Raw genomic sequence first — 14,291 nt, forward strand, 5'->3', positions numbered from 1 at the left:
AAATACATGGTTAAACCAGATTGTCAGACCTTGGGGTTATAGCTTGATTCTAAGGGAGAGATTTGGTGGTTTGTTTAGGGTGTTGTTGTTTTTTTAGAAAACCTTCCAGAAACTTAAGAGTTGTCTTGTCTCATCAGGATGAGAGAGAGCCAGTTTGGTCTAGTGGTTAAGGTGCTGGGCTAGAAACCAGGAGTCTGTGAGTTCTAGTCCCACCTTAGGCATGAAAGCTGGCTGGGTGACCTTGGGCCAGTCACTCTCTCTCAGCCCAACTTGGTACAATGTAGACTAGCCTCCTTGTAGTGCACCCTGGGCAACATGACTTGTCACAGCTAAATAGTCTACACATCTGGCTGCTGGACCTCACAAGGATTTCCCAGCAAGAAAAAGCAGCATGAACACTGAACTGCTATGCCATACGATTAAAAAAAAAATAAAGCAGGATGAGAGTTGGCTGTGAACTGACTTGCTCAACCCACTGCCTTCTGCATGGGCTGGATTACAGTTGTCATTATCCTCACCCAACATGGCCACTCAACGGCACTATGTTGAGCACCATATTACTCATAGCCTAAATGTTTTTTGACCAAAACAGAGAGAGAAAATTAGCAGAAAGATAGTTTCAGCTGCAAATGAATAAACTCCTTTGGAAGTGCTGATCCAAAACAGGAATAGCTTCATAAAGAACCTATTTTTAAACACCTCGGTGCACCCAGTTCTGAAATGAAAGAGAAATAATGCAGGGACATTTTGGTATGAAGAAACTACATTGTACAGACATTTTGGTATGAAGAAACTACATTTGTGTGAAATTCTCACACAGACATAAACTCTACCCAAATTTGCCCCAAGGAGAATGTATTTCCTGCAGTTCCCACTCTCCCTCTTATCTGCTACCAAAATAAGAGATTGCTTTGTCCTAGAATGAGTCCATCTGCATTCTTACTACTTGGAAATGTAGCCTTTTTTGGTTAGAGTAGGATGGGTGAGAAAATTAAAACATTATAATATATTTTACAAAGCATAAGAAATGGCTGTAGCTTGATTCTCCTGTGTTATCCAATGTCTCCTGTATTATGGTGATACAGAAATGATGCAAGCAGATTATCGCTCAGGAGGGAAGACTTGGTTCCTAGATTGTGCTAAGCTATAAACTGTGCTCCTAAAACACACGTGGCTTAATCTGTTGTGTGAACTTGGCAGATGTGCCAAGGTTAGTTTATGATTATAGTTTGGGCTATCACAACTGGGCTGCCAAAATCCAGACAACCACCAGACTGCAGCAAAATTTACAGAACATCATCTCTGCTGGCATCTGCTGGCCATACAGATATACCCAAAGAAATACAATCTATTCCATTATTTTTTTAGGATCAGCACTGCCCCGCCATGCCATGCCATGCCACCCCCTGCTATCCTCAGTGAGAAACATACAGCCCTTGCTATTTCTCAGTGCAGAAATTCTGAAAATAGAAAGCCTGACTCAACACAGCCTTTTCTCACAAATGTTGCTCATAGACATCAGAAATGTTAAGACCTGTGTTCATAGAAAAACACTCTACACATGCTTAATTAGACTGACATTTTCTTTCCTTTACTGCTATAAGGATCAAAGCAGCTGTGGTGGTATAGCTAATTTCTGGAGAAGCACCTTACCATGGCAAGGTTTAGTCCAGTGTTTCTCAACTTTAAGCTGTGTGAACTTCAACTCCCAGAGTTCCCCAGCTAGCAATGCTTAAAATGTGAAGACATTTTAAAGTTGAAGTCCACACAGCTTAAAGTTGCCAAGGCTGAGAAACACTGGTTTAGTCTGTTGAAATCAAAAGAGGAGCAGAAGTAGCACAACCTTTTCGTGACCTAAAAAACCCTTTCCCATTATCTCAGATGCTTGTAAGGTGGCTTATTAATTGCTATCCTCTCTATTACTCCCTGTATCTTTGCATTCACATGCTGATACTGGAACACAGCACTTAGGAAGCAAACTTAATTCAAGTCTTGATTATTCTAACTTTGGCTAAACTTGCTAAACTTGGTGCACTCCAACTCTTACAATTCCAGCCATCATAGCCAAGCTGAAGTCTAACACAGTTGGGGAAGGTTAAGTAAGGTTATGGAATGAAATAATTAAATACATAATAATTTAAAGGCAGGTATTTTATAAATACGATTATTTGGGAGGGGTCAATTATTATCTTTTTGTAGACCTTGGAGAGAACATTTATTTTGATCGATTGGCTAACCTCTGTGAGCTAAGGTAAATGTATAAAGGCCCTTAAGTCAAGCTTAATTGAAGCCTGGTTCATGTTTTTTCTTGAGGACAATAAGGACATGATGCTCCTGCCTTCTTCCAGGAATTATTTGAGACCTCAATCTAGCCTACAGCCTGGGATTTCCTGGTGGTATCCTTTCAAGATACTAACCAGACCAAACATGGCTTACTTTTTTGAGATCAGATAAGGTTGGTTAAGTATTACCACCTGCTGTAGATGAATACAAAACTGACAAGTAGAACATCTCCAGTGTGGTGTTTAACTTAAGGCAGAACTTGATATTAAGTGCAGGCATCCTTGACTACATTTCCCTTCCTCCTCTTTTACATTTGTCCTACTTGGTGCAGGTCTACTTGTTTGCACTGCACTTGCCCAGCAAAGTCATCAATGCATGATGTGAGTAGGTGTTTTGTTTTTCAGCCAGCTTGTCAAACAGCCTGACGCTGTTTTGGGCTGAGAGGAGTGGCTGGCCCAAGGTCACCCAGCTAGCTTCCAGACTAAGAGAGAATTAAAATCTGGGTTTCTCCACTCCTAGTCCAGCACCTTAAGCATCACATCAAACTGCCTCTCGTACCCAGTCTCTCCACATAATTTTCTTAAATCTTAAAGTAGTTCTTCCCTCTCCCCACCTCCAGTGTGAATAGGAGTTGTGCCACTGGAGGAACAATCTCTAACATTTTGAAATGTACTATAACCACAATCCAAATAAGCTCCTGTTCCACCCTAGAGTTTAGTGATAATTCTTCCATCTATGTTTCAAAGAAGATTGGATTAGGGCCAAGATGTTGGGGGGGGAAGTTCCTCTACAACTCTAAATGTGACCATCTCGTGGCTGCTTTTAGAAGAAAATTAAGTGGAACGATACTGGGTCTTCCACTTAACGTCTAGTTTGATACTCTGAAAAAGAAAGTTGAAAATGTCTTCACATTTTAAGCTATGGACTGCCAGGTTCCAGCCAGCATAAACTTACAAGAGTGGGACATAGAACAAACTGCAGTATCTAAATGGATGACTTTTACATCTGAATCTCTAAATAGATGAAGGGAATCTGACCCTCCAGATGTTAGACTGCAACCATGATCATTCCTAACCTAACCATTGCACCTGCTGATGGTAGCTAATGCAGTTTAACAATTTCTGGAGGCTCACCAATTCTATACTGCTAAGTAAAACTTTATTCAGGTGAGAAGGACCTGGATTTGTTGAGGCAGGAATAGCTAACTTTAGAGTTTGCTTTAACAATTCTGATGAAATGGGTAACTTTTTAATTGTTTGCTTAATAAATCAATTAAAGATAATTGGACCAAATTGCACAGCAGGTGATTTTTGCCAGATCATAAGACAAACTGCTACAGAGCTCAACAAAACTGATGTTCAAAGTTCATCAAAATTCTACTTTTTACAAGTGCAAAATGAGCTTGATGGATGAGTTATTAATATAGTTCTTTGCAGCTAAAGTTCACTTGGCTGCTAGGCAAATTTGAAAGGGACTAGCCTGAAGGCAGTTGCAGTGAATGTGGGAAAAGGACAACCTTGAACTGAAGTTATGTAGCAAGCAAATACTTTAGAGGTATTTCTGCTGATTTAGTGGATTGAAATTACAAAATCAGGGGTAAATTAATGTTAGTCATTATTGAAGTGACTCATAGGGAATAGAATTTCAGATGTGGACATCAGGACCGGGAAAGAAAACAATGCTTGAGGCCAAATTTATAGATGCATAGAAAAATATTCAAATCTCCTTTTCAAATGCCATCCCTGCTGCTACCTAGCAAGAGATTTGTGGGAAATTCAGAAGTTATTCTAAGCAGTGTTAGAAAGTTCTAAGTTACAGAGTGAAAGAGACAGAAACAAGACGTAAGCTACTCTTGAGTTAAATACTTTGTGTATCTAATAATGCCCTCTCTGGAGTTTAGGAAATGAATTATAAAGTTCCTAATTAAATTTCTGTCCAATTCCTTTTGATAAGGAACATCCATCCAGCACCAACCCCCGTACTATTTTTACTCCCCCATTAGGGGGAAAAAAAGCAAGCTTTAGAACTCACTCATACTGTGATACAAAGAGAGGGAAGGTTTGCAAAAGAATAAATAGTCTTTGATGACTGAAGCTAGTAAAATACAGTACCTTATACTTTAGAGGAGGAGGAAATCAGATTACTGTTCAGTTTGAGTTGGAAAGAAATCACAATACTTCTGTTTCAAGAATCCTTGGTATCAACCAGTGTTTCTCAACCTTGGCAACTTTAAGATGGGTGGACTTCAACTCTCAGAATTCCCCAGCCAGCAAATCAAAAGAGATGTTAACACACCTTAAAACAATGTAATGCTGCACAAGAAGAAATTAGGGAGGAAATTGAAGGTCATAAATGGAGAAGTGAAAAAAAAAGGACATTTGTAGTCGAAATCAATGGAATTTTCATGGGGTGCCAATTCACATGCTATACTTCCCTCTTTAGTTGCTCCTTTTTATGTGGTTTGCATACACACCACTGCTAATCTGTTGGGTCATATTTGGATCTGGTCCAATATTATTCTCTGAGCCACCCAGAGTTGTTGTGTACGAGATGGGTGGCAGAGAAATTTGATAAATAGTAATATTTTCTGAGCAAAAAAATGATATATGGAAGCTAATTTTGCTTACAAATGAATATTATTTTCACATTGGTATCAAGATGGTGGTTTCTATCTGGCCCATGTAATTCTGCAGAGCAAACTCAGGATATTCTGCCACCTGATGCAGAAGACAAGATGCTGCCTCTTCCCAGACTATAGAGTAGATCCAACAGGCTTTGCAGTTGAATTTTTACTTCAAAATTAGAGAAAGGATAGCAAGATTCATCATACTACAGGACAGCAGATATGTTAGCGGGATCCCAAAGTGGCATCTCATTTTCTCTGATTGATTTGACAGGTTGTAAATGTGATTAATAAATAAAATAAAACCATACAACTGCACTGTAAGACACCCTGCTACTAATCCCAATCTCTTAGTGCCTGGGTTCACATATTTTGTTAAGCCATAGTTTAATAAATAAATCATTATTGGTTGGTTTTGTATTGTATGCTAAACAATAAAGTTGATTCTGTATTGTACGCTAAACAATAAGTCACTGTGTCTCAGTTCACATATTGTGCTAAAACAACACCCAATAGAAGAGAATATATGTAGTTCAGTGTTGAATTGTGGAGTCCTTGGTGCACTCTGAGCTTGGTTGCACTGATGATGTTGCCTAGTCAAGTAATGAAATGTCTGCAAGCAAACAACCAAGTTCAGAGAGCACCAAGGAATCCATAAAACAAACCAAACAACCACATCACATAGTGGGTTATATGAACCTGGCCATCGTTGAACTCCACATATCGTAAAGTTGCCAAGTTTGAAAAACACTGATTTAATCTCTCTTCCTAGCCCCCTGGTCATCCTCTTTACTATACTCTAAGCATGTTCCAGACTGCCAGAACTAGAGCCCAAAATTGGACAGTATTCATGGTGGAGGGGATCTGTCAAGTGCAGAACGAAGTGCAACTATCCTTTCCATCCGGAAGCTATATTTCTCTTTATGCTACCTAAAATTGTATCTTTTGGGGGGGTTTTTAACGTCACATGGTTGACCCATAACCCATATTCAGTTTGCAATTTATTAGTACTCCAAGATCTTTTTCACTAGTGCTATTACCATGCCATATTTGTGCACTAATTTTTGCTTCCTTTTGCTTCCCTAGAAAATAACTTCGCAATTGTCTCTATTAAATTTTATTGATATTTTTATCCCATTTCTCTAACATAAAAACTACAGAATTTTATTTCTGTTTTTAAAGTTATCCTACCCAGTTTTATATCATCTACAAATTCAGTATAGCGTTCCCTCCACCTCTTCACCCAAGGAATAAAAATTTTTGAGAATACAGGACCTAGGATCAGCCCTTATGATTCCCCTCCTCCCCTAATACCTTACTCCAGTTTGGTAAGGAACCACCAGTGAGCACTCTGAGCTCAATTTCTCTGCTAGGTATGAAACCACCTATCCAGCTCACACTCAGGTAGCATGCTAAGCAGAATGTAATGGCTATTTTGTCAAGTGCTTTCCTGCAGTTAAGTTAAAGTACATCTCCAGCATTCCCTCAATTTAAGGATAATATCCAAACAAAACATTTGCTAAGGTTCATTTGACAAGACTTGTTTTTGACAAGTCATGCTGACTGCTGGTAATTACTACATTGTTTTCAACCTCCCCAAAATAAAGGTTTCTATGAACTGCTGTAGAATCTTTCTAGGTACTAACATCAGACATGTAGATCAATATCTAAGAGGCCACCAAAGGCCCCTTTCCCTAGCCATGAGCTTACCTAGAAGAAGCAACTTAATCTGTAAAAACATTTCCCATTTATATTTTCTACAGTGACTTAGACCAAATCTACATAGGGTGAATCGGGGTGAGTGTGTGGATAATTTTCAATGATGGTCAGGTCTGCAGACTCAAAAGCTTGCAGCTGAGAGAACAGCAGGGTAGGAAGACGAAAGCAGGTGCCAGTACCGATGAGGCCTATCAGAGCAGCTGCCCAAGAGTGCCAGGAGCTGAGAAGGCCTGAGAGGCAAAGACAAACATTCTCTATTTACTCTGATTAGAAGGTTGACAGGGTTGCTAACCAGGGATAATTGATCTGAGTTTAGCAGTACTGCATATGTTCCCTGTTCTGCTCCACCTCTCAATTTTCCTTTCTCACTGTTGACTCCCTCACAAGCTTGTGTTTAATGCAAATATTATTGACTTTATTTCTTAAATTAAAAAAAAAGGAAAACAAAACAAAACAAAATATGGATAATGTTCATCCTGTTTGGAACCTTCACATGAAAATCAGGACCTGATCCTGGAGCCCCAGATAGCTCCCTCGTTAACTTCATTAGCAAACATAATGAACCTGATGCATCATCAGCTTCTCTTCAGCCAAGAAATGTCCTCAAAGATGGGCTTGTGAAGAGCATCTCCTTCACATGGCTCTTATTTTTCGTCCCGCTCCCCATCGGAAAAGAAGTTGGGGTTTTCTGGCAAAGTAGCCCGGATTTTCTTCTTTTCCTTGAAGCGTCCCGAATTGGAAACTTTGACGTGTTTCCCTTTGGTGCTCTTGTCCACAATTTTCTCTAGCCGGGCATTGAATTCCTGCTCGTTGCGGCTTTCGCTGCTCCCATCTCCTGGCATGCCCCCTTGTAGGTTCTCATCATTGGCCACTGCGTAAATATCTGGGCTTTCATACAATACCTTTGGAGTGGATTTTTTCTTTCGGAGGAAGGTTAACTTCCACCAGCTATAATTATTTTCTGCCATTGAGCCAACAGGATTAGTCACCCTTGGGAGAGGGAAAAAAGCACAGATCTGTTATGATCAAGTTCTTATGATATTGGTTGGTTCTTCTTCCTCCAAAAATGGTCAGTAAGGCACATTTTGAATTCTGTGCTGCACATTCTTCATGTACACATAAAAAACACCTCACCTCAAATCTCTATTTCCATTACGAAAAATAAATTACTCAAGTTAGATGGGCAACAGAAGCAAGGCCCTATGAACTTTCTCTCTTGATTTGTGCCTATGCCCTTGGGGCTTTGGAGGAGAAAATTTGCAATGCAGATGATAAGAACAAAATCAAATTTCATGTACATGGCTATTATTCATTTTCAGATGTCTCTGTTTTCTAAAGTGCAGGTGTTGAAGCTTCAATTTGAAGGGAGAGGTTGAAATTGGGGTTGGGAATAGTTTCTTAACCAGGGCTACCTGCAGAGAATGGTAACTTTGGGCATTTGTCAGACCCCCAACCTTAACAGTAGGCCCACAACCACCACAGTACTGGCATATGTTCTTTGCAGTGAGTACCCAAAATGATGAGATGCTGCCTAAAAGAATACTTGGTTTGCATGTCCTTGTTCTTCCAGAATGTTAGGAAAACTGAATACTGCATTTAAGCCTTCCCCCTTAAATCTTGGAGCACCATCTTTTTTCCCTTTGACTGTTTTCATCTCATGTTGCTTCACACCCTAGTTTTGTTTATCTCCCACTGATGTGGTGGAGACACAGCATATATACTATTAAAAAGCAGTGTTAAGCCAGGAAGATATTGGATGAAGCTCATCTTATTTGTATACTGCTGGATGATCTTAGCTCAGCCAATTCAAATTCTTTCATCTGTTTGTGATAGAACATAATTATACTGGTCAACTTCACTTACTGTAATCATTCTGAAAAATTGAAATGCACTATATAAATGCTACATTGTGGGTACAGGAAAGAAGCACATTGTGGTGCTTAGACACTGCTGAATGTGCTTCTCAAATTCCTGTTTTTGGGCTGGATCCATACATTTTGCTAAGCCATGATTGTTTTAACTTGGTTTGGGAACAATCTACAGTGTTCCCAAGAAGCACATTTGAATTCATGTATCATGCTAAGCCAAGCAATTCAAGCCAGTTGTAATGGGCAGAAGGAATAACCTTAAGGAACAGGAGGATGAGCCACAACCAACACAATGGTCAGATAAAAGAAATCTGAGTCTGGGCCAGAACTGTAACCCGAGAAAGCATCTCAGACAAGACCCCCCTAGTTCTCACAAAGATGAAGGGAGGAAGCACATTCAGACTTACAAGATTCTGTTACTGTAATCTTATATAATCATATATCTTATGATTCCTCTTAAATCATCCATGTGGGCCAGCCCTGAAGTACCTAGATGGAGAAAGGATAATAGAAGAGTTGGCTATAAGTCATATCTTCTTGCTGAATAGAGAAGCTCAGCGTGTCCATAAATAACTACAAGAATGTTTACTCTTTCCGTCTAGGTGGCAGCACCTAGCTAATCTAATCTTGAAAAATTAAGCAGTCAGGCCTAGTTAGATGAGATGGATGGGAGACTACCAGGATACCTCAAGGCTAGACTGGGAAATTGAAAAAAAAAATCCTAAAAAAAGGGAATAGTAAACCATTTTGTATTGTTTCCAAGAAAACAACATGGATATGCTTATTAAGTCAGCAGGAGAGCTCAACTTGGAAGATGCTTTACTTTTTAATTATTATTATGCTGTAATTATTATTTTTCAGCTTCCAGCTCCTCTCAGGATTTCATATTTACTCAAGGTGTCACTTCTTGCTTTGAATCTGTTCATATCAAGAGCAGGGGCGGGAAATATATGTAAGTGAATTTGTTTATTCCAAATTAAAACATAATATTTTTCCTGTGTGTGATCCAAGGATGCTGTAGCTTGAGATACAGTGATCATTTGTCCTAGTTTACAAATAGACAAAGTCTCTATTTGAAAAGCAGATAGCATTCAACCCTCTGTCTGAAGGCCTGTCTATTCCCTGTGAGCCAAGCAAAAAGGGTGAGAGGCAGACTTTCTCCCATCTCAGCTATGTCCTGTGTTGTACGCCTTTTACTGTGCCCACAGAATTCAGTGGATCCAAGCTGATCCTCCATTTCAGAGGTGGAAACTTAGGAACTGCTATAACAACTAGAGAGAGAGAGAGATATTAGAAATAAAAATGGATGGTAAACCCTAGTCCAACACCTTAGCTACTATACCACACAGCTCTCAGTACCAGCCTTCTCCAACCAAGTGCCCTCCAGATGCGTTGGACTATTTTTAAACTCTGCAAGCCACCCTTGTATACATATGCTGGATTTTTTTTCCCCATCTACAGAAGATACCATAACTTTTCTTGGCTCTTGACTTGGTGCAGCATGGCTCACTATCACCTCCTGTAGGTACTAAGCCATATCTGTGTTTCAGGAATTGGAAGCCCAGCGTTTTTGAATTTTTGATCCTCTGAATCTTATCAGGCCTTCCTCTGTGGGAAATCTAGCAATAGGGGACAAGCACACTGGAACAATAGCTTACCCAGCAAAATGAAACATGTGGGAAAGTCAATATATTTTAAGGTGCCATCTTAGTCCAAATGGAGCAACAATGGGATCCAACAAGCCCAGCCAGTGCACTGCTGGTACTGAATATGCACTCCCACAGTCTTCTATGGAACCTAGAGATTTTCTACCAGACACACTCTGCTCTTAGACATATCTGGACTCAAGGAGTGCATTTAGGAGAGTAGAAAACCACTTACAAAATCCAGTCACCTTATGGTTCATGATGGCCAACTGTTGCTTCAAAGCATTCAAGGAAGAGGGTTCTAATGCAGTTTTTCCCCCCAACCTGGTACTCCTCAGATGCCCTGAGATTGGAATTGTAGTCTCAACGCATCTGGAGGGTGCCCCTATGTGGAAAATGTTCTAGGGCCTTCTTTACATTGGAAATAAACCATGGTTCAGGAGTACTAGACTAGCCAGTCCTGGTTGCCATTTTGCATTTGAATTCATCCGTCCTTGAGAGGAATCTAGCTGGTTGGGAGCAAGGTGGTTTAAACAGATTGGAAACTGTTTGAAGTAATCTGCACAGATATATATTTTCATTTTTCTCTTTCCTTTTCCCTATGTAAAAAAGGGAGTAAGAAGGATCCATTTGCAAGAAAGGAAACCCTCTTCTGCTGGAGTGGCATGGGAGAAGTAACACTCAACTCTAACCCAATGCTTTACATATAGTCCCCAGTTTAAGAATGAGTTCTGTTCCCAAGGTCTGTTCTTAAGTTGAATTTGTATGTAAGCCAGAACAGTATTATTGTAGAAAACTGGGCCTTTTTAAAAGTCACAAATTGATGGACACTTTTGAAATAGGCAGTGAAGTAAATAAATGTATCAAGACATGCATTAGGACAGAAATGAGGAAACCAGTGCCTTCCACATGTTTTGGACTACAGTTCTTACAATCCCTTGTAATTTGCCATCTTGGTTAGAGGTGAACGAGAAGTGAAATCCAAAACTTTATCAGTTTGCCTAACACCTGAATTAAGGAGTCAGGCTCTAGCTCTCTGTTAAGTGTATTTTTAGCAGTAACTCAGGTTTACAAAAGTGAAATATGCAAAACAGACAGCAACTCAGTATGTCATCTGCGATGTTTTTGTTTCCCCATCTTATCTGAAAGCCAAATAAAAGTTGTTTTTCCCTCATTCTATCCTCACAATTACCTTGCAAATAGATTAGAGCAAGAGATTGTATCTTGGTTTGAGATCATCCAGAGAAGATTAGGAATAAGCATGGATTACAACATGTGTTTGCCCCATCTAGATTCAAAACTCCATCCACTATAGTTCCACTGGTTTTATGCTTTACATCTGTTGCAATGATCAATTAAACATTTGTGGAGGCTGCGAGACAGTGTTCCCAGGTGTGTCTGAGTTTCCTTCCCCTCCTCCCTTAAAAATGCCATAGACAACATACCTGCTTCCTCTGGTGTCTGATTTGTCCGTCACTGAAGAGTGTTTTCAACTCTTGTGGGCAAAAACCAACATGGAGAAGACGTGAGGTAGAAGGAGACACCGAGCTGGATGTTGAGTTACTTTTGTGGGAAAACTGGCAGAGTTGGCTTTGGCAACCAGTAAAAATGTGGTTCTCACATCTCAGGTGTGCAGAGGTGCCACATACCTATTTGTGCTTCACTTCTCTCTCCCTCCCTCTGTATGTCAAGGTTAACCAGGGACTGAGCCACTCCTGCCTAAAGTAAACAGGAGCGAACAGAGGCTGAGCAGGGAGAGATCTGAATATTCATGGTGAGAGAAATCTAAGCTGAGACGTTTTGCTGCCTTAAAAGCAATTCCATTTGATTTTACCGGAGGAGTAGGAGTTGTTGTTGTTTAAGTCTAGAGGGGTTAAATTCCAGAATTGCAGCCCTGTTAGATATTGGGAATGTGTCCCATGAAGCTTTAGAGATTTATTTACTGAGTCAAAGCCTTAAACAGGTAAACACTTTACTTCCTCAGGTGGATTATGTTGACAACCATGGGCAATATATGTATTATGCACATGCCTACAGAGGCTTAGACACTTTGGAATACAAACTGAGTTAACAAGATAAAATCTAAACCACCACGACTGTGTAAAAAAAAAAAAAGCACCCTGATAAGTGGCTGGTCCTGCAGGGTGCAAACTCTCACATGGGGGACAGTATTATTCTGCAGGAAAGTAAGACCATCCTCATTCACAATACTTATTGAAGATAGTTTTCCCGGTCCAGGTCCACTTTTGATAATCTGGCCAGTTCATTTCTTCTGCCAAATGTGGGAACCAACTACTAAAAATCACAGCAGCTAAGAAGTTAATTGAAAATTCACAAAAATTCTTCCATGGGATTTAATTCTCGGAGTCACATATACATATGATTTTATATTACAGTAATCAATGATAAATGACACATGTGAACTAGTGTTTTATAAATGCTTGTTGTGTGCCTTCTAGTTCCAGTTACTGTATTTATTATTAGACACTTCCTTTATCCTTTTAATAACCCAACAAAATAGGGTAGGCAAGGAAATGAAAGGCAATGTGTTAGGTAGCCAAATCCTAGGGGTATTTTTTTCTTTTGTACTATCACAGTTTTATCATTTTCATCCTGGTTTGTCATCATCATAGTACTATAATACATCCCTGCTGAATTCCTCTGGACTAACAAACATGTTGATGTGATCCCTTCTGAAAATCAAAACAGCCTATCTTGCTGTATAAATAGAGAGCTGGTGGGATTGGAAGCCCATCAACCCCAAGCACTATTTCATGTTACAGGACTCTTTTAGGCTGAGAGTTGATCAGAGACATCCAACGCTCTATTTCTGCAGCATAGTGTGTAAACCTCCTCTCTTGTTTAAATGTCAAATTTTTTTACGATAAACAAAACCTTTGTGGGCAGAATTTGGAGTTGAGTCACATAGTTCTACTCATGAATTGGTGAAATGGAGTAAGAAATACCTATGTGAGACCTTGCCTTTAATATATAGGGTATCCCAAAAAGTCTTACTGCAGTTTTAAGCTTTTATAATGAAACTTCAAAGCAGATTGCTCCAGCACGGTCCCATTGGCATGTCTTCTAATTTTGCGTTAATTCATTTTTAAATAAATAAATATTAATCTGATTAGACCACACGAAGGGCTAGTTCCTAAACATAATTTCTTCTTCTCCAGATTTTACGAAAGAGAGAAAAGTTTTCCCTCCACAGAGATACATCTGGAATGCCAAGTGCTATGCTTCAGTTCATGCTGGGACCTCTGTAACATTGGGCAAAGTTGACTGGAGGTGGTTGGTTTTTTTTTAAATGGGGAAGTACTACCGTGATGTTTGCAAAGCTTTCAGCAATTGTGACTATTTGTTATTTATACAGTGTCTCCAATATACTTGGTCCTTTATGGAGCATTTTAAATAAGCAAATTAAAAAAAAAAAAGATTTGGGTCTCCAAAATGCTTCTAATCTAAACTGGACAACAGAAGGAAAAAAAACCCACCAATCCTTTCCTGGCTGAAATTCCCAGGACAGGTAAGCCCAGCAAAAATGTCCTGGTAAATGGGCACTCCACCATCCAACTGATTCATCTATGTAAACCTCCAGATCCAACTTTCTGAGACACAAAATATAGATTTCTAAATGTCAGACCAGCATGGGGACAGTAGAGTTCATATACCCACTTGGAAACTAGCAGCTACTCACTAATTCTCAGCTTAACCGACCTAACAAAGAGCTACTTGTTAAAAATAAAACAAAGTAACTCTTAAACTGACATTTGATTTGATATTAACAGGTGGAACTTCCTGGTCCTAGTTCTTACCAGTGCCAAACAATCTTCTAGTGTCTACTTCTTTACCCTTCATTGAAACGAAAGGGTTAACATCTCTAGCTCCCACTTGTCTGACTGTTTTACATCTATTCTTTTCTTTGGAGGATTAGTCAAACTAGACTGGCTCAGCCACTCACCAGACCGGTTTAGACTTCTCTTTTCTTTTCTTGTTTCTTTTCTTTTCTCTTTCTATTTTTGGGGCAAGGAGGAACAATTTGTTCCCTTTCCTGCTTAGCTGCTAATAGCTCCCAATATTCCAGGTTAGAGACCATTCAGTTGTTTTCCCAGGCAAATCATTGTCCAAAAACAGCAGATCTTTCCAAGA

At 39.6% G+C, this 14,291-nt stretch overlaps 1 protein-coding gene across 1 annotated transcript; it reads right to left on the minus strand.

Moving 5' to 3' along the window:
- Window positions 1–6,007: 6,007 nt before the first annotated feature.
- Window positions 6,008–11,935, minus strand: PRR15L (proline rich 15 like). The gene is made up of 2 exons (XM_063300782.1): window positions 11,585–11,935; window positions 6,008–7,615 (listed from the first exon to the last, which is right to left on the minus strand). The coding sequence occupies exon 2, from the start codon at window positions 7,591–7,593 to the stop codon at window positions 7,270–7,272; it is 324 nt and encodes a 107-aa protein (XP_063156852.1). The 5' UTR covers window positions 7,594–7,615; window positions 11,585–11,935; the 3' UTR covers window positions 6,008–7,269.
- Between the last annotated feature and the right edge of the window lie 2,356 nt (window positions 11,936–14,291).

Source organism: Candoia aspera, chromosome 4 (assembly GCF_035149785.1).
Source record: "Candoia aspera isolate rCanAsp1 chromosome 4, rCanAsp1.hap2, whole genome shotgun sequence".
Classification (NCBI taxonomy): domain Eukaryota; kingdom Metazoa; phylum Chordata; class Lepidosauria; order Squamata; family Boidae; genus Candoia; species Candoia aspera.

Excerpts from the sequence above, each read along its gene's own strand:
- PRR15L (XM_063300782.1), bottom strand. The coding sequence starts at position 7,593 with ATGGCAGAAAATAATTATAGCTGGTGGAAGTTAACCTTCCTCCGAAAG.